The sequence below is a fragment of the Danio rerio genome, chromosome 18 (assembly GCF_052040795.2).
Source record: "Danio rerio strain M-AB ecotype USA chromosome 18, GRCz13ab, whole genome shotgun sequence".
Taxonomy (NCBI): Eukaryota; Metazoa; Chordata; class Actinopteri; order Cypriniformes; family Danionidae; genus Danio; species Danio rerio.
The window spans coordinates 27,775,076-27,793,948 of NC_141038.1; the positions used below are offsets into that span (position 1 = coordinate 27,775,076).

The 18,873-nt window shown below is 36.2% G+C and overlaps 1 protein-coding gene across 7 annotated transcripts; it reads left to right on the forward strand.

Annotated features, from left to right (window-relative positions):
- The first annotated feature begins 365 nt into the window (after positions 1-365).
- LOC147839752 (uncharacterized) lies at positions 366-10,729 on the forward strand. Of its 7 annotated transcripts, XM_087293171.1 has the most exons (8): positions 366-412; positions 1,009-1,127; positions 2,355-2,428; positions 2,879-5,543; positions 6,031-7,106; positions 7,384-7,539; positions 7,926-8,021; positions 9,175-10,729. In XM_087293171.1, the coding sequence occupies exons 5-8, from the start codon at positions 6,039-6,041 to the stop codon at positions 9,493-9,495; spliced, it is 1,641 nt and encodes a 546-aa protein (XP_087149297.1). In that variant the 5' UTR covers positions 366-412; positions 1,009-1,127; positions 2,355-2,428; positions 2,879-5,543; positions 6,031-6,038; the 3' UTR covers positions 9,496-10,729. The 7 variants fall into 7 exon arrangements, with proteins under 7 accessions (XP_087149297.1, XP_087149294.1, XP_087149300.1 ...); XM_087293168.1 differs by lacking the exon at positions 2,879-5,543; XM_087293174.1 differs by lacking the exons at positions 366-412; positions 1,009-1,127 and adding an exon at positions 1,148-1,362.
- The last annotated feature ends 8,144 nt before the right edge of the window (positions 10,730-18,873 follow it).

Sequence of the window (18,873 nt, forward strand, 5' to 3'; positions counted from 1 at the left end):
AACTAATTCGTATGATCTAATGTGAAATGAGAATCAGAATCCACTTTGGAGGCCATGTTCAGACATTAATAACATACCCTGTGCAAAAAAAAAAAAAAAAGAAAGTACACTGAAAAAAATGATTCTGACCCCTTGTAAATGTTACATGTTTTTATCTGGTTAATTTCACTGATTTTAATGTGTTATTTAATCCTACTTATTTTTTATTATTAATTTTCAAATTCACTGCCCTTGTTTAAAACAAGTTAATTTAATTCAATTAAAAGTAATTAGAAAAAAATACGTTTCATTTCATTTCCATATACTGTCCGGTCTGCGCATGTGCAGACACATTTTTTTTCTAAAGGCGTCAAGGCGGGGAGATTAAACGTGATGCACTCGTTTGAATGCTGCATCCAGCTCTGCATTTTCGGTAAGTAAGCAATATACAATTATTTTGGTGTGTTATATTTGTTACTTAAACAGGGTTCTGTTTACGCTTTTAAACATTTTATAGAAAAAAAATGTGTTTAGCTAATGCTAGGTTGGTATGTTTTTATGTAAGTTACATTAAATAAATTAAAACCAAGGTTTCAGCAATTAACTGAACCACGTGAGTTGTGTAAGGTTAGTAAGTTAACTTAGCTTAAGTGTTAAATGCTTGGTGTATTCAGTGTTTGTCTTGATTATTTATTAGTTTGTGGAAGCCGAATAAAAGCAAAACAGTTTTACGAATGTTAACGTTAATTGTAGCAGCACCTTCCTTGCTGTCTAGGCTTGTACATTAGACTGACCTAGCCTAACATTACATAACATTATTCCTGACTGGCTGTAAGCGTTTCTTCTAATCTTGTCAATGTGTTAACATTAGGACAAAATAGACCTGTGAAATCATGTTGGTAAAAGCTGGTTAATGTGTACTGACGGCAAGAATTTATGTTTTTACAAAATCATAATGGCAGGCATATGTTATGTTCGGTACCTGAATTTATCGTTTCTTTAAAAATTTGTAATTTTTTACACCCGTAGACCCGCCCCTACTCTACCGCTGACTGGCTCCGACCAACCGTGACGTCGCTCCAGCGCTAACCTAACCAATGATTGCAACGAACACTAGCCAATCAGAGGCAGGTCTTCGCGGAGTGCGGGTATGTAAATAAACAAGCTTCTCTTTCGTGGTAGCGGCATGTGTAGCAGTCCTCGTGGCCGGTATCCGACTCGCCTTATCAGAGTTTAAAACGTAAAGGTGGGGCTGAAAATAGCTGTAGTAGAAGCATGCAAATGTTTCTTAACTAAACAGCAATAGGTTTGCAGATGACACGAGAGGACCAGCTAGTACGACCACAGCCGATAGTCCAGTGAAAGACCAGATAACCTGATGTGGTAGGCAGAAGACGACAGGGATAAGAATGTGGGTTTAGTTAGCAGGTTGATGTTGTTCAACTTTGCTTCTGCTCTAAACACAAAGACCAATTATGTTGGCACTAGATTTATTGCTCCCAATTTTAAACTAATACTTTTAGCATAGAAGTGGAATATGAAAAATCCAAATGCTAATAGAGTTAGTCACATGGCATGAAGACAGAAAAAATAATTAATTAATTTTATTTAAATTAACCAAATTAATTAAATTTACAAAACTAAGAGCTGGCAGGGGTCTTGACTTGTTGGCTCAGTTATAATATCTCACAATGTACTTAGTAGTAGTAGGCTTGTGGACTGCATTGCGAAGAGATTTTTCTGTTTCTGATTTCACAAACAGTTTATAATAAATCGCCATATAATATGATCTGACACAATGTAAATAACCTTACACAATTATTTATTCTAAAACATTGTACAGGTGTTTATATTTTATGCATTGTTGTACAAACAATGGTAGTTAATTTAAGAAACCAAATCTGTTTTGTACTTTTACAATTTCCAGAAACTTCAATATACCCCTCTTGTTTCATATAATTTCCTGTCTGTATGCTTAAAGCATCTAAAGCTTTAAAAGCATTATTTTCCGATGTAATTTGTAAATGCTCTTAAGTAATTTATAACAGGGATAACACACTTGCAAGAAAATAGTCCCGATGTGAATAAATAAATAAGTTGATAATTAAAATAATCTTTCCTGAAAATGAAGTCCATGTCTGTCTGTCCACTTCCACCCACTTAATCTGCCATTTCTTGGATATGTTTTTATAGTAATAAGGTATTATTACAATTTGGACTTGGACACAAATTAGTTTTTAGTGATCTGATTTGAGTCGTTGGCATTAACATGTTTTATGCTGACACAAGTTTGTGATTATTGGACAATGACTTTTTTCCTCAACATGCTTACAATTTATCTTTTTAATCCCTGCTCTTTTTTATTTCTGTTGCAGGTTTTTCTCATATCTGATTGTCTTGGTGTGATGTGGACCAAAGCCTAATTCTTTGGGGAGCTCATATTGTTTTGGTAAGTGCATTTAACATGCATCTTTACAGCTATACTGATCACAGCAGTGCTGCTACTGAGAAAGCTAAAAATGTTCTGTAACTGTGTGGTATACATTTTATTCTTTATTTATGGGGGGGATCTCAATGCTGGTACTTTATCATCATAATTCATAGAGAAGTGCTGCTATAAAAGTACCAGTACACACAGACATTTTCTTCATGTCTAGCTTCCTACTAGGCTTGCTTGTGTGTATTTGTTCTTTCTATAACAGTAATTACTAACAGCAGTGCAAAGTAAATCTGCCACTGATACACTGTTACTCTTAAACTATACATTTAGTTGTCTTTACAGAGAATAGCTTAATGTAATCAAAGTTAAAGTGGATCATCATGCCCCGGATGTGACTGTTACGACACCATCACTAATGTTTGATTTTTGTCCTCTTTTCTCTCTTTGTGGTTTGTCTAGTTTATGTGGCAGTGTAAAGACTGTGGTGCAGAAGTGTCTAAGCGATCAGAAATTCTTAAACATTACAGACTAAAACATAGTCATTTTGGACGTGGCCATCATATTAGGTGTATATACCTTGATTGTCCATGCGTATTTACCACTTGGAATTCACTTTTGTCACATTTGTCAAGGAATCACGAAAATACCTTAAAGCACTCTGACAAATTTACTTCATTTTCCTGTCATTTATGTGGCTGTAGTGAACTTGGAACAGAACATGATTATTTTGTGCATATAGGCCATCATCTGAAAAACAATGAGACAGTCAATTGTATGTTTAAAGGCTGTGAATACACATCCAATGTATACAGCAGCTTCAAGTCGCATAAAAGTCGGAAGCACAGCTTACATACGTTGAGAGATTTTAAGCATGGTGTAGTCCAGGGAACTAGTGTAGCTGAAACTGAAGAGCCTTGTGTTTCAGACAGTGAAGAATTCTGTAATGAAAGTCAGTCTGATGACATTGATTTAGATAAGTCAAAGGATCAGCCAGAGATAATAGAACAAAAAATTGCTGCAGTGTTATTAAAGCTGGAAAATATTTTTCATGTGCCAAGTGCTGCAATTGATGAATTGCTGGAAGAATTTCAATATTTGTTGAGCACAGCATCTTTGTGTAGTACAAGAAATGTAATACATGACACGCTGAACAGTTACAACCTGCAAATTGACCGGTCAGTCATTGAAGAACTTGCATCGGCCCTGTGTACATCTAATCCTGTCTATAAGTCAATTGGCAAAGGTTGTCCTTTGGCAACATCCTTTAAGCGCAAAAAATACTACAAAGAAAATTTTCTAGTTGTGGAACCCATAGAATATATCTTGGATGACAAAGATAAAAGAACGCTGCAGTATGTTCCACTATTAAAGTTTTTACAGCAGCTTTTTACTAATGGTCACATTCTTAACAAAGCATTAGATAATCACCTCGTATCAGAGGGCAGCGGAGACATGAAATATGAGTCTTTTCGAGATGGTCAGTTTTTCAAGGATAACCATTTTTTGTCAGAGGGTGAGCTGCGAGTGTTGTTGAATTTTTATGTGGATGATTTCGAAATTTGCAATCCACTTGGCACATCTCGTAAAAAGCACAAGATCTGTGGCGTTTACTGGACTCTCAGCAATTTACCACCAGGTTGTCATTCTTCGTTGTCTTCAATTTATTTGGCCTTACTCTGCAAATCTGATGATGTGAGGAAATATGGCTATGAAAAGGTACTAGAGCCCTTGTTGAGGGATCTTGCCATTTTGGAAAGTCAAGGTATTTTTATTTCTCAGCTTGGAGATTTTGTTAAAGGCACAATACAGTGTGTTGTGGCAGACAATTTGGGGGCACATGGAATTGCTGGATTTATTGAAAGTTTTGCAGGTGAATACATTTGCCGCTTTTGTCTGGCAAAAAAGTCACAAATTCAGGAGAGCGAAGTGAGTTCAGGGACATTTACTCTCCGAAGCAAAGAGATGCATGAAATGCATGTTAGATCAGCACAGGAAAATGCACAACCTTGTTACGGTGTTAAAAGGAAATGTGTTTTCTCTTCATATCTTTCTCATTTCAATGTCTGCACAGGCTACCCTCCGGATGTTGCACATGACATCTTTGAAGGAATATTACCAGTTGAGTTGGCTCACTGCCTCAAGTTGTTAATTTCAAAAAAGTATTTTACACTTGACAAACTCAATGAGTCCATTCAGAAATTTCCTTACAAGTGGACAGACAAAAGTAATCGTCCTCATGTCATTCCCAGGACATTCATGCTGAATAAAAGCATTGGAGGAAATGCACATGAAAATTGGAGTCTGTTGCGATTGCTTCCGCTTTTGATTGGACATTTGGTGCCCCCAGATGAACCTGCCTGGCAGGTCATTTTGGACCTTAAAGATATCGTTGAGCTAGTTGTTGCACCAGTGCACACAACACAATCCATTGCTTTCCTTGAAGCCAAGATTTGTGACCATAGAGCTAGGTTACGAGAGGTTTTTCCTGGTCTAAACCTGTTGCCGAAGCATCATTTTGTGGAACATTATCCACAGATGATCAGATTTTTTGGTCCACTAGTTGGATTGTGGACAATGAGGTTTGAGGCGAAACACAGTTTTTTTAAGCAGGTGGTCCGTCACACACGCTGCTTTAAAAATGTACTCTTGTCCATGGCGGTGAAGCATCAGTTCATGGTTGCTTATAACTTGGCATCAACCACAAACGAAACTTCTACCTTGACTGTCTCAGCTGTCTCAACTGTCTCTGTTGACATTTTGCATCAGGATGTGCAGAAGGTTCTGCAGTTGGAATACCCTGATATTACTCACATTGAACTCACAAAGAATGCGTCTGTTAATGGAGTTAACTACAGGGAAGGAATGGTTGTTGTTCATGGCTCTGTAGGTGGCTTACCAGAGTTTGCAGAGGTTATCCAGATGGTTATAGTGGAGAAAAGCTTGAGCTTTATTGTTAAAAAGCTTGATGCATGGTATAGGGAGCATTTTAGGGCATTTGAGTTATGTCCCACTTCAGAAGTCTCCCTCTTTCAACTTGGTGCCTTGTTGGACCCGTACCCCTTGGCAGATTACAGGATTGGAGGCCGGCGAATGGTGATACTTAAACGATTCCTACAGATACAAGGTTGGATTATGGTAGTTCTTGTTGTGTTCATATGCTGCATGAGTTAATACACTAAATATGGTAACAAGAGGGCTGCCTGACATTTCTTACAGGAGGAATAATTTTGTTTTTAGTAATGATAGAAATTTTTTTTTAGGGAAATCCAATCATCTGACATCTCCCTGTACTAAACTACCCTCATGTTGCCATTATATAAATATGCATGTTAAGGAAAACATTTGTGACTAAAATAATACAAATTGGTGTTCAAATCTGTCAGTTTAAATATATCATGTTCAAAGGATGAACTACCACACAACCACAAACAAAGAAAAAAAATATCTCAGTGTTCTTCATTCTACGCAAAGAAAGTAATGGTAAAAATTTATTGTGTTTTCAAGTGCAGAATAACATTACAGATTGGAATTGTGTGGTGGTATGATCCTGCTCTGGTTCAGTTCATAAAAAGTGATGATTTACCTTTTCTTTTTTTGTCTTTAACAATTAGATTGAAGAATGGCACAGCATTTGAAGTTGAGAGTCATTGTGGGCGACGATGACTATAGAAGACTTGATCTCCATTCAGGAATGCCTGAAACTTTGGCAGAGTTCCACAATACTATTTGCCAAGCATTTGGAATTGAAACAGACTTTCGTATTCAATTCATGGATCCTGACTTCAACAATGAGTTCATGAATGTTACATCAGTACATGACATAAAGGACAGAAGTACAATCAAGTTGGTGTACATGGCAACCCTAACTCGAACCCCCCTAAATGATGTGGGTTTGAGTCCATCTTCTGTAATGCAGAATGCTCCCAGCACTTCTGGATCATCTGTAGCACCAGTGAGCAACCAAACATCTCCCATTTCCTCACAGGCCTCATTGCCCACAACAGACTCGGATGACACCATCATTCTGCCACATTCAGACAATGAATTGAGATCACGTACATGGCCACGTGAATTCCCTATTCCTCACTTTCCATACAATGTAGAGGTGCAGCTTCAACGTGGAAATGACCGCTTCAGAGAAACTGGCACTCAACTGAAGATTACTCCAGGGTTGAAGTCTGACATCTTAGAGAAGCTAGCCGAAGAGATCTACCAGTATACAGCGTACCCACAAAATTACCAAATAGATGAGGTAGCAGAGGCACTCATCAAAAAATTTCCCTGTTTGAAGGAACCATCTGCCACTGGTTACTATGGCTGGATGATTAGCCTAAAATATAAAATGGCTAATTACAGAACAAAGATGCGAACTATTGGCTTTCCAGAAGTGACTGTAAATGCTTTGAAAAACAAACATAGTGATGACTGCCTCCCAGCCAAAAATGTAAAAAAGCCTAAAAAGGCTGAAGTCAACTTTTTTCCTTCACACCCTGCTGGCGAAACGGATGAAAGCTTAGAAAATGTCAGACTTGAAATGTTGAATGATGTCAGACAAAGAAACAGTGCATCATGTGTAAAAAAGAAGATGTCAAAAACATTCTCCTATAGAAGAAAAGAGGTAGTGCAAGAAAATCCAACTGCAGGACAGTTTAAAGCCAGGTGGCCTGCACTTTTTCACATTGATGAGGTAAGCACATGCTTGCTCCCTGGGTTTTTACATTGCACTTTGACCCATTGTAAATATAAAAAATATTATTAAGGTTTAAATAAGGATGCAGGATGCTGGTCCAGTTTTGATTTCTTGCCATTACTCTTGATTGATAGCAATACATCTGTATTCACACTGAACACCTAATATAAGAAAATTTTAATATATCTATTTAATGGCTACAAGATATCATTACAACAAAGGCTGATCACAGTGCTCTTTGTCTTCTGTTGTTGTTTTTTTGTGTGTGTAATAGATAAATGTTGAATTCCAGCGCATAACAACCGTCCCACTTGAAACAACCTTCATGGCTCAGTTGGACAGCCATTTACCCCAGCTGACATCTATTTTCAACAAAAAGGGAGGTGTTTCTGGCCAAAAACTAGCCAAACATCTGGCGATCTTGCAAGAGGTAAACATGTTTTTACATTTTAGTAGAAAATATCATATACACTGTGGAGAAACCTGAAATGTACCTGTCTAGTGCCAGCCTTGATTATTTGTAAGGGGCAAGGTTCCTAACGCTACATCCACTCTACTACATTTTTACATACTTTTGGTACATTTGCACCTACCATGCAGACTGAACTGTCATCCTATCGCCCTACACATTTAGACCTGAAAATGAAGTCCCAATACACTAACATTCTTTAGCTAAAGAAGGCAGTCCATTTACAGAATGTATCATGAAGTCATTGTGTATATATTTTGAGGTTACCAGAGGTTTGAAATATTCTACAGTTTCAAGACATTTATTATTATTTATTGTATTTTAATAGTTGTACTCCTTTTACACAGGCTACAAGTGACATCAATCTTAAAAGGACCGCAGTCCTCAAGGCACTTTGCATCTACCTTGGTGAGGATGATGGACATCTCATTCGGGAGTATAAGGCAAGTCATTGTAATTGCATTTATCAGTCTGATGTACTGTCTTGTATTATAAAATGTTTTAAGATCCTAATGTCACTAACCCACTAGTTAGAAGAAAATACATTTAAAGGGGCACTCAACAAAAACAAACCCAATGCATAACAAAATCAGTGTGTTGACACCAAAACTATGGCAGCTGTAGTCCTATCACAGTCTGCATGCTGTCGTGTTTTGGGGTCTAGAGCTATTATAGTGTGGAAGACTGCTGTTTATTTAAATCAGGGGTGTCAAACTCAATTCCTGGAGGGCCGAAGCCCTGCACAGTTTAGTTCCAACCCTTCTCCAACACACTTACCTGTAGGTTTCAAACAAGCCTGAAGAACTAAATTAATTTGATCAGATGTGTTTAATTAGGGTTGGAACTAAACTGTGCAGAGCTGCGGCCCTTTTGGAACTGAGTTTGACACCTGTGATTTAAATCAACTAATGCAAAACATGAAAAATGCTCTAGCCACTAAAGCATGTCACTACAGAGGATCATACTAGTGTTTTTATGTTTTAGCCCATTGATGATGAATACATTAAAGGAGAACTCTGGTCAATTTTAACATTGAGCAGAGTTTTCAAAGCAGGTACCATTTTCTAAACACACCCTGGTGCATTTAAGAAGTCTGACATACAATAATTATTAGTAGACTCTGACAAACTTTATGTTGAGGAAATGAAATCCTGCAGAGTAAAACAACATGGATGTTGTCACAGGATGATGTACATTTGTCTGTGTCTGGACTGGAGATGTTCAGTAATTGGCTAAAACGTTTTAAACCAGCAGTTTGGTTCTTGAAACAATAAGGCAGGCTTTATTCATATTTTTTTCTTATTTTTCAATTAAAAGACCAAAACCAACAATGTGTTAGTCCATCTCTCAATACTTTCTGACTTCTTTGTCTCTGCTCCATTTGCAGAAAAGTTTGGATATTTTTCACAAAGCTATAAAAACAAAAATCTGTGGTTTGTTAATTCACATGAACCTTTATTTAACTGAAAAAATATTTTCAATAGTTTTACTGACCAGTGTAATTATATATTGTAAATATAAAGAAATTTAGAATTTTCAAGTCATTAAAATCTATTACATAAATTCATGTTTTTCTTATATTCTACAAATATACAGGACATAGAAGGAGATGACATCCAGAGAGACCTGCAGAATTCCACCATGGGCATATATGTCATCAACAAGGAGGGTGGAGAAATTGGAGCACATGATGACATTGGCATTTATGTTGAAGGAGAAATCATTCTGGACAACATTGGATCTGTGGCCCAAGCATGTGCAATGATGCTGGGAGTCATCTATGTATTGAACATGGCTTACCCCAAAGAGCTGAAATACTCCTATGAATTCATTCAAAAAGTGCTCTTGAAAATGGATGGAGAGAGGCTTTCCCCCAAAGTCCTTGGACTAAAGAACAAAATCATTGCTGGACTGTAGGATTTCTTCAGCCATTCATGTGAACGCCACTAAGCTTAATTTTTAAATCTGGTTTGGGAGGTGATAGAAAACATTTAGTATGATGTAAAATGCAGCCCTAGAAGATGTTTCAAACTGAAAACAAAGCGAGTGGTGGACTGTAATACATAGCCACTGGTGTGAACATTTAAAGTTGTCATTGGATTTAGTGGAATATTCACCTGAAATTAAAAATTGCAATCCTGGAAATAAGCCAGGTTTCTATCCACACTCAGCACAAAATGTATCCATTGATCCATTAACGCCATGTGAATATTAGAAGTTAAGCGCTTTGAGATAAACAGTTGGTGATGTCTGCGCCATTAAGGCATTGCATAAGAACAGGACACAATGAGATGACGTCATTAAAAGAGCTCCAGACAAAGTTCAAACGATGGAGGATTATGTGTAAAACATGCAATTATGACAATTCTTGTTAGTTTCATGTGAGAATGTTACAGCCTCCTTTGCTCCACACAGATGTGATGTTTTCATTTGACACTATTTTTTATTTTTCTTAGAGGAGCTTAATCTTCAGTGGACATTTAAGCCACGTTTTATTTTATTCAGTAAGTCTGTTTCCATATTGATACACCAACTTTTTCACCTTAGCCAAACAAAATCTATTTTGTTATATAATGTTAATTTTTTTATAACAGTATTTTTTGAATGTAACTGCAGTTTTTTGTAATTTCAGCATCAGGTCCTCGGTTTGCACTGTGTTGCAGCTGTGGACAGTTCTTGTACTATAGTATTTTTTGTTCTGTATATTACTGGTGTATTTTGTTACTTGTATATGTTGTGTTGTGTGTTAAAAGGCTTTCCTCCAAAGTTCGTGTGTGTGTGTGTGTGTGTGTGTGTGTGTGTGTGTGTGTCCACTGTTCTGAACATTTAAAGCTGTACTAAGGATGTTTTGGAATATTGACTTAATGTAAGTTTGCAGTTAAATATAATCTCACACAAGTTATTCAGTGTTTGCTCTCTTCCAGCTAATCTGGGTTATTTGTTTTGTTTTTTTTACGAATGGTACAATGTATTTTATGTTAATGGATGATACTACTGCATTTTGTTATAAGAAAGCAATTTGAGAAATGGTGACTATTGAGTTACATTACTGAGACTCTTGTTTGGGAGATTACTGAGTTACATTACTGCCATTCTTTGAGAGAGCAAAAATATCTCTTGGATCACAAAAATAAAGTTAGAGTTGAAAATATTGGGTTTGCTTTATTTGTCTGAATATTAATGAAAAATACAATGGATAAAAAAATGGATTAAAATTAGATTTAATATGTAGAAATTAAACAATTAAATTTATCTGGTTGCACAATTAATTTGAGTTTATTCTACTCAAAATAGTTTAGCTAAAATTATGAATTTAATTAATTAAAATTACTGAAAGAGATTAATAAACTCAATGTATAAAATATAAGTAGAACCACTTTATAAAATATAAGTAAACTCAACTTATAAAATATAAATTCACTTAACTTAAAAAATATATCTGGATTTAGATAAATTTATTTCGTGCAACCCCTTGACGTAATAAAATTAGGTAAATTCAACATATCATTTTTTTCAGTGTAGAATTTGTAGCATAAGAGTTGACTTTTACATTGGAAGGCTTGCAATCCTGATTGGCACCAGCTAATGAATTTCCCAATAAAGCTTTATTTCTCATCTATATAATCCATCTTGAATTTCATTGAATCTAAACTGCCCAATGCAAATGAATCAAGAGCCCCTACATTAAACATATTATCTCAGGATGAGCCATTATGCATGCACTCATAACCATTAGGTCTCCTTGAGAAACTTGCATTTACTGAGGCTGAGTGGAAACGACTGTCCATTTTTTTTTCCTCCAACCCCTCTGTTGTTGTAAATTCAAAAGGCTTGCAAATCTAAATCTGAAAATCTAATTACGGCACTCTTATTGTATCTTCTGTGTTTATGTGCTCCTTTCAAATTAACAATGTACCATCTGCATTATTAGCACTGAAATCATGCTCCTGGACCGCATCCACATCCATCTGTTGTGCGCACCCTGGAACACAAACCGTTGCGATGTAAAAATGTTTCTGTGTCAGATGCCAGGCATAAAATAGCACGAGGCATCGCACAGAAATATGTTTCTTGTGCACCCGCTTCTACTGTTGACATGTTGACATTACATGTGTCGATGTTCTTGCACAATATGGTTAAATCAGGCGGTTTGCTACCAAATAATCCTGAAACGGATGAGAAAGTTCAGATAAAAGAAACGCAGGCATGTCATTATACTTCTTTGCTGTGTTTGTGTGTGGATCAAGCTTGTTTTGAGAAGACATCACAGGGGATATTATAATACAGATGACTCATCCTTTTGTGATTTTGAGATTGCTGTATGCAGAGTGTTTGCGACATGCACACACACACTCCTCCTATAACAATACGCTTCTGGGTTCACTAGAAGCAGAATATGTGACACCATGATGGTGATGCCTTTATTTTGGCTGTGCAATTTTACTTTATTGTTGTTGTTGACAGGCATAACCTTTGAGAAGATTTTAAGCTTGACCTGTTAATGGATAACCGGCCTCCCTTTCATGTAAGATGGTGACACTTTAAGATAATTAAAACAAGATTAGATTTAAAGAGATTGCGTAATCTTTTGAGGAAACCAATAATAAGGTTCATTTAAGGTATTCTCCCTATTAACAAACCATTAACTAAGACTATTAGCTCAATAAAGTACTAGTTTGCTGCTTTTTAATAGTAAGTAAGGCATTAGTTCAGTGTAGGTATTGGCTAGGATTAGCATAATACTAATGAATAGCCAATATTTTAATAATAAACAGGTATGCATTTATGTCCTTACTTTTGGGCTACTGCAACTTAATTAGTATATTAGTCAGTCCTATATAAATCACCTACAAGTGGTCCAAAACGCAGCTGCTAGACTTCTTACTCATAAATTTGAGCACATTACCCCCATCTCTCAGCACTGGTTGCCAGTATGTTTTAGAATAGAGTTTAAAATTTTACTCTTTGTTTTTTTAAGGTTTTAAAAGATCTGGCACCTTCTAATATTTCTGAACTTGTGACTGTTAACATATCTGCTGGATGTAAAAGTTCTTCAAGTCAGAAATTGTTAAAAGACTTTTTCCATTGTGAGCCCCAAGTTGTGGAACGGTTTAACTCTCTATTAGAATAATCTCTACTGAATCCGTGTTAAAAGGGAAACTGAAACTTCACATTTTAGAAAAGACCTTTAATACTTGAGTTAGCTGAGCTTGCTGGATTTTAAGTGTCAACATTGGGATGTGACACGTACATATTTATACACTACAAATTATACAAATACAAATATGTACAATAGAAGCAAATAAATTAGCAAAAAGTTTAGCTTATTAAAATTAATAGCTATTATAAAGAAATAGAATCAAGTCTGATTAAAGAACAACGAATGGATCTCATTTTTTTAGATTTTTCATTTGATTACATTAAATAAAAGAGGTGTCACTTTAAAAATGCACCCATATAGCGTTATGATGAAAGCATTCGATTGATTTCCTAACTTTTTATGCTCATTTAGGACAAATTTGTTTTGTTTAATAAAAAACAACAACCAAGATCGACATCTTTAGATGTTATTATTATTAATTATGTGTATCTATCTGTTCAAACACGCACACAAAACCCAGACTTTCGCTTCAAGTCGCAAGTTTGGGAAACAGCATCTGTTTATCACTATGGAGTGCATCTGCTGACAGTCACGCACCGCTATATGACTGTTTTGAGGATTGCATAGGCGACGGCTCCTGTAATGAAAAAGAAAGGGAATCCCTGCATTTTTATATATATTTCAAAGTGCTTTCATGCCTAAATAAAATGAAAGAACAGAACAGAATCACATTTAAGAGCAAGGGGCGGCACCTTGTGGTTCGGCAGTATGGGTTGCTTATAGAGAGGATCGACTCGTTAATGTTTATTGCCACCCTTTAGAGAAAGACAAAAAATATGGGAGAAATTTGGGAAAAAACCTTTACGGGATGATGGTGGGATAGAACTGTAAAATACGAGAGATTCCCGGGAAAAATGGGAGGGTTGACAGGTTTGTTTTTTGTTTCATGTTATATGTGTTGTGTGTTTGATCTTATTTCATATTTTTTAATACAATAAAAACAATACAATACAATACAGCAAAATGGTCAACAACTGTTATATTGCACTTTATAAATAAAAGTAAGTCTAGGTCTGAGGTAAAAAGCCAGTATAGTGGGAATTAAAGATTTACCAAAATAAAAACACAAAAAGTGCATAAAGTATTGTGCTTTATGAAATAAAATTTGACTGACCTAAAGTCTTAATTAAGATTAGTTCAGTTTTCTTTCCTTAGGAAGTACATAACAAATAAAAGAGGCAAACTAATACATTTATGGAATCATCGCTGTCATGGGAATTATTTGCACAATAGCAGTGGTTTTTAATTTATAATCATTAGATTGTCACAATTCTCTTTTTTCCAATCATGTCAAGGATGTGTTCTTAACATCTCATGTCTGTCCATCAATCACAGAAGTGATACTGCTAATAATCTCAGGTAAGAGGATTTCAGACAACCAATTTGAAAGATATTACTTGATTGAACGGGCGTTATCAGTGGTTTTCAGCAGGTTATTACCTACTAGTAGGCTCAGAGGGCTGTTGTCATCCATCCACATGGTTAATCAGCTATAGATCACTTAAGGCTGCAGCCGAAAGATGACAGTAATGAATTATATTATTTTTTAATTTCCCATTAATTGTATTTTATTAACGTCTACCCCTATCCCAACCCTAGACCCAACTATCAGAGTAATGTAAAAACAGATCTATATTTGGAGTCTTCTCTATTAGTATAGCTGGATAACCATGTGTATGGATGATAACAGCTGTCTGAGCCTACCAGCCCCTTCTGGCCATTATCACTTTAAGGGATAACATTCGCAGCGGGTGATTCAGATGTTGGTCTGTCAGTGGATGACAGACCAGCACAGCCTTCCTAAGTTGTTTTTCACATTAATCAAATGCCTATTTTTTATTGTTTTCTGCATAATGCAGTTTTCTTTCTGTTTAGAATAACTTTACGAAGTGCAAAGCATTTTGTCCTTCAAGGGAACATGAATAAGTACATTTACTTTTATTCTTAATTTCAAAGTCTACTTTGCCCTTCCAAGTTCCACAACAGTCCGTGCACTGTTCTTGTGACATATTATTTTTCATTTGTGGATGTCAGCTCAATTTTTGGACCTGTCTCAAAACCCAGACCTGACGTGTTGTACTTGACCAGTAGTCTGCATACTGTACTTGATATACTATCTGTATTTGGCCAAAATGTTCTCGTGAATTTGAAGAGTTCAGATGCAAAAACCTTTAAATGCTGTCTGAAATGTTCTCAGAAAATGAGCATTTTTTCAGCCTCTCATGTTTTATCAGTTTTTGTTTCACTTTAAAGGCAATGAATATATCATATTAGTCACTATAAAAGTAAAATTACTGAGCATACACACAGGAGTCTGAGAAAAATACTAATTTTAGAAAAAAATATCAAAAGGCATTTAGAGGTTTTTGCATCTAAACTCTTCATTTGAAGACCTCTGTGTGTCCGCTGCTTGGTTAGAAGATTAAACAAAGCAATGGAACACAAATAAGGCAAATAACATTTTTACAATACTTAATTTATTTGCCCAATCCCAAATAGCACAGGTTATGTGCACTTGTTGTCTTGTGGACTTCATGAAGGGTGCTCACGAACACTCTCTTTTTATCTGCTTTGAGCATTCACAGAAAACTTCTGCTGAAACTACATTGTGGTGAACTCTGAGCAAACTTCTGCTGGACATTCAGTGTGAACGGTAAATACTGAACCCACAAGTGTTATATGAAAGTGCCAGTTGTAAAAGAGTGCAGAAAGATGAAACATACAGAAAATACACTACAACTACCTTGAATATGACATAAAAGTAAAGATACTGTGCTTGTGTCAAATGTCCATTCATGATCATCCACAAAATGTAAAGCCCTGCTCGTAATCATCTAAAATGTGCACACAAGCCACTCACACTGTAAAAAACCCACAACCCCACAACAAGATTGTCAGGTTCTTAAGCATAATAGTTGCACAGGTTTGCTTGCTCATTCAGTATTAATAAATAATAATAAAAAAAATGTGGCTTGATGGAGTAAAATAATAAAATAATAATAACATTGGAATCATTCAATCTTTTTTTTTTCTTTTTTTTGTCTTAGTCCCTTAATCTGGGGTCGCCACAGTGGTATAAACCGCCAACTTATCTATCATATGTTTTCTACAATGGATGCCCTTCCAGCTGCAACCCATCAAAACATTGGATTCAATGTTCCCAAATATATATATATATATATATATATATATATATATATATATATATATATATATATATATATATATATATATATATATATATATATATATATATATATACATACATATATATGTGTGTGTGTGTGTGTGTGTGTGTGTGTGTGTGTGTGTGTGTGTGTGTGTGTGTGTGTGTGTTGTTGTTCAATAAAGGGTTAACCTGGCCATGAGGACACTACATGGAAGAAAACTAAATAGAGGAGGAAATGGAAGAAGTAGAAATAGAAAAAATAATTATTAGGAAATATTTGTTGCTGGGATAGTTTAAAGACTGGCTTCTGCTTATGACTGTAATAGTAATTGACCGGACTGAAAGATTAATCTTCACCCAAACCTACATTTAGAGCTTCATAAATAGACCATGCACGTAACACTCATTGTGATGTTGTGTATTTTGGTGGGATGCAATATGTGCCATGCGTTTTACAGATGCTGCTGTCCTTTGATGTTTGTGTCTTTTGAAAGTCAATGAGACTGACATACAACTGGGTTTCCTATGCAATTAAGGGCCCCCTTTGCTCCTTTAGAAAACATGAATCCCCTTTTCGTTTAATGTGATACTTTAGTCTATGGATGCAACTTAGAACTATCTTCTTTCTCTTATCCTCAATAGCAAAAAGCTTTATGTAAAAACATTTCACCCTGACTTGGGAAAATTATATGTCTTCCTTCCCTTTTAGGACCTTTGCTCTAGTAAGTAAGACCGAGGATGTCCTCAAGAGGATGTCTAAATGAGGACTGGGGATCCTTGACCAAAGATTTTCAAAGGTTAGAAAGGATTTCAAATGTCACAAACAACACAACATGTCTGTTCCACACATTTCAGCCACACAGGACTTTCTTCTACAAGTCATCCCACCCTAGCATCTTTCCAGCTTCCTGCGTGCCATTTTATTTCATGTTCTGGTGTTCTAATCAAATGTTACCATCCCCCCAAAAGCAAGTGTACTTTCTTCAGGCTGAAAAGTATCCTAGAAGAACATTCGTAACAGACATGAAAAGACTCATTTTTGTCACATATCAAAGTCAATTTTCAGCCCTTCCCTTTAATGCATTTCATCTGCGAAGGAAGATGATGTCATCCTGAGCCTTAATAATCTTCTGGGTTTTGTAAGATAAAGTCAGGCAGACTTACTGTATGCCTAGTCCCACTTCTATTTTACACCCCCTGGCCTTCTATTTTACCTCTATACCCACAGAGTGGCAAGGGGTAGAGATAAAAAAGTATTCCCCAAGAAATGGGACACTGGATCTAGACAATTAAAATTCTTCATACATCATTGAACCCACCAACCATTTTTGTTTAAAATAAATCTAATAAAAAAAAAACTTACAGAATCCCATTGGCAGAATCCCATTGAATCCAAACAAGACACTTTTTAAAAGTGATTGGTTTGATGCAATCCGGGCTCATATACCGTTATATACATTTCTGGAGAGCACTAGATACGTCCCAGTAGGGTTGGGCAATGTCGACCAATTTGGCATCGTATGATATCTAATGTGAAACATTGCGATGGACAATGGCATCGTCGTCTTTAGCGGAGGTGAATTAATTATTTATGAATAATTAATTAATTCATAACCAAATAATTATTTGTAGCTTACCAATTCAACTACCTGACCCGCATGGTCTTTGTTTTACTCGTAAACAAATCATAAATAAATAAAGATAAGTTGCACAAAAATTACCACCTGTCAATCACTTTTTCCGCAGGAGGTTGGTTGGCACAACTGACAGTATCTGAGATTTTTACTAAAATTACTAAGTAGTGTGAAAGTGAAAGACTGAAGCAGTGTACTGATGCTGTGACAGTGACACGTTCCTGATAGATTCAAAAGACCGAAGAGTCGTTAAATAGAGACAAGATGAATAAAATATCACGTTTAACAACTAGTGTATAGTGAGACGCGATTCAGTGGTGTACTGTTCTCTGGAGCTCAGACGAAGGCATGAAAGTGTGTGTGGCTGTGTCTGTGTGTGTGTGTGTGTGGTCACGTGATGTGCATTTTCAGCGGACGGAGGGCTGTTCAGAAATGCTAGGTAAAATACGATGCGGATGTGGATCATTTTCGTACTAAAATGCCATTTTAATACTAAGACGTATTAGTGTAAACGGGCCTAAGTGTGTATTTTTCGCGAGCTGGTTTGTGACAGGGGCGGGTGGAGGATCGGCGGTGCCGGTTCAGCATTGTGTTGTCTACTGGCCATCAGCAATGGGCGATGGCATCGTGTATCGGCCCAACCCTACATCCCAGGAGGTACTTTTTTTTGCAGCTTTTGTTTTCACGAATCCAGCAGAGGACACTGTGTATTCTTTTTGAGATCTCAAATTTCTCTTGTGAGTGCTGTTCGTGCCTGCTGTTTTCGTGTAAAAATCCACAAGAGGCTGCTGTCGACTGACTGACTGACTGACTTACTGACTGATTGACTGACTGATCAAATGAAAAGACTAAACCTATGTTGGTTACTTTACTTTTAAAATGTGGGTAAACCCATTGTCTTAAAAGAACACTCACTTCACCAAACTTAGTACTTAACTTACATGTCTTTGGACTGTGGGGGAAACCAGAGCACCTGGAAGAAACCCAAACCCACACCAACATGGGAAGAACACGCAAACTTCACACAAACATTCCAACTGACTCAAACCAACAACCTTTTTGCTATGAGGTGACAGTGCTACTCACTGAGCCACCAGGCTGATTGACTTAACTTAATTTTTATAACTGTGCATATAGTTCATTTATCTAATCACGTTTATCCAACAGGTTTACTCACTTTTTTAAGTAAAGTCAACTTATCACTTTTTTTTACAGTGTAGAAACATAAGATAAAACAAACTGATAATCCACTGGAATTTGCACACACAATTTCCATAATATCTGTACTTTTACTCCACTACTTTCCTTCAAACTGCAGTCATTATTTTTTC

What these genes read in the sequence shown, in the direction of transcription:
- LOC147839752 (XM_087293171.1), top strand. Translation starts at nt 6,039, where the DNA reads ATGGCACAGCATTTGAAGTTGAGAGTCATTGTGGGCGACGATGACTAT. An exon ending in CACTTTTTCACATTGATGAG is followed by an intron (nt 7,107 to 7,383) that starts GTAAGCACATGC and finishes TGTGTGTAATAG; the next exon opens with ATAAATGTTGAATTCCAGCG. An exon ending in ATCTGGCGATCTTGCAAGAG is followed by an intron (nt 7,540 to 7,925) that starts GTAAACATGTTT and finishes CCTTTTACACAG; the next exon opens with GCTACAAGTGACATCAATCT.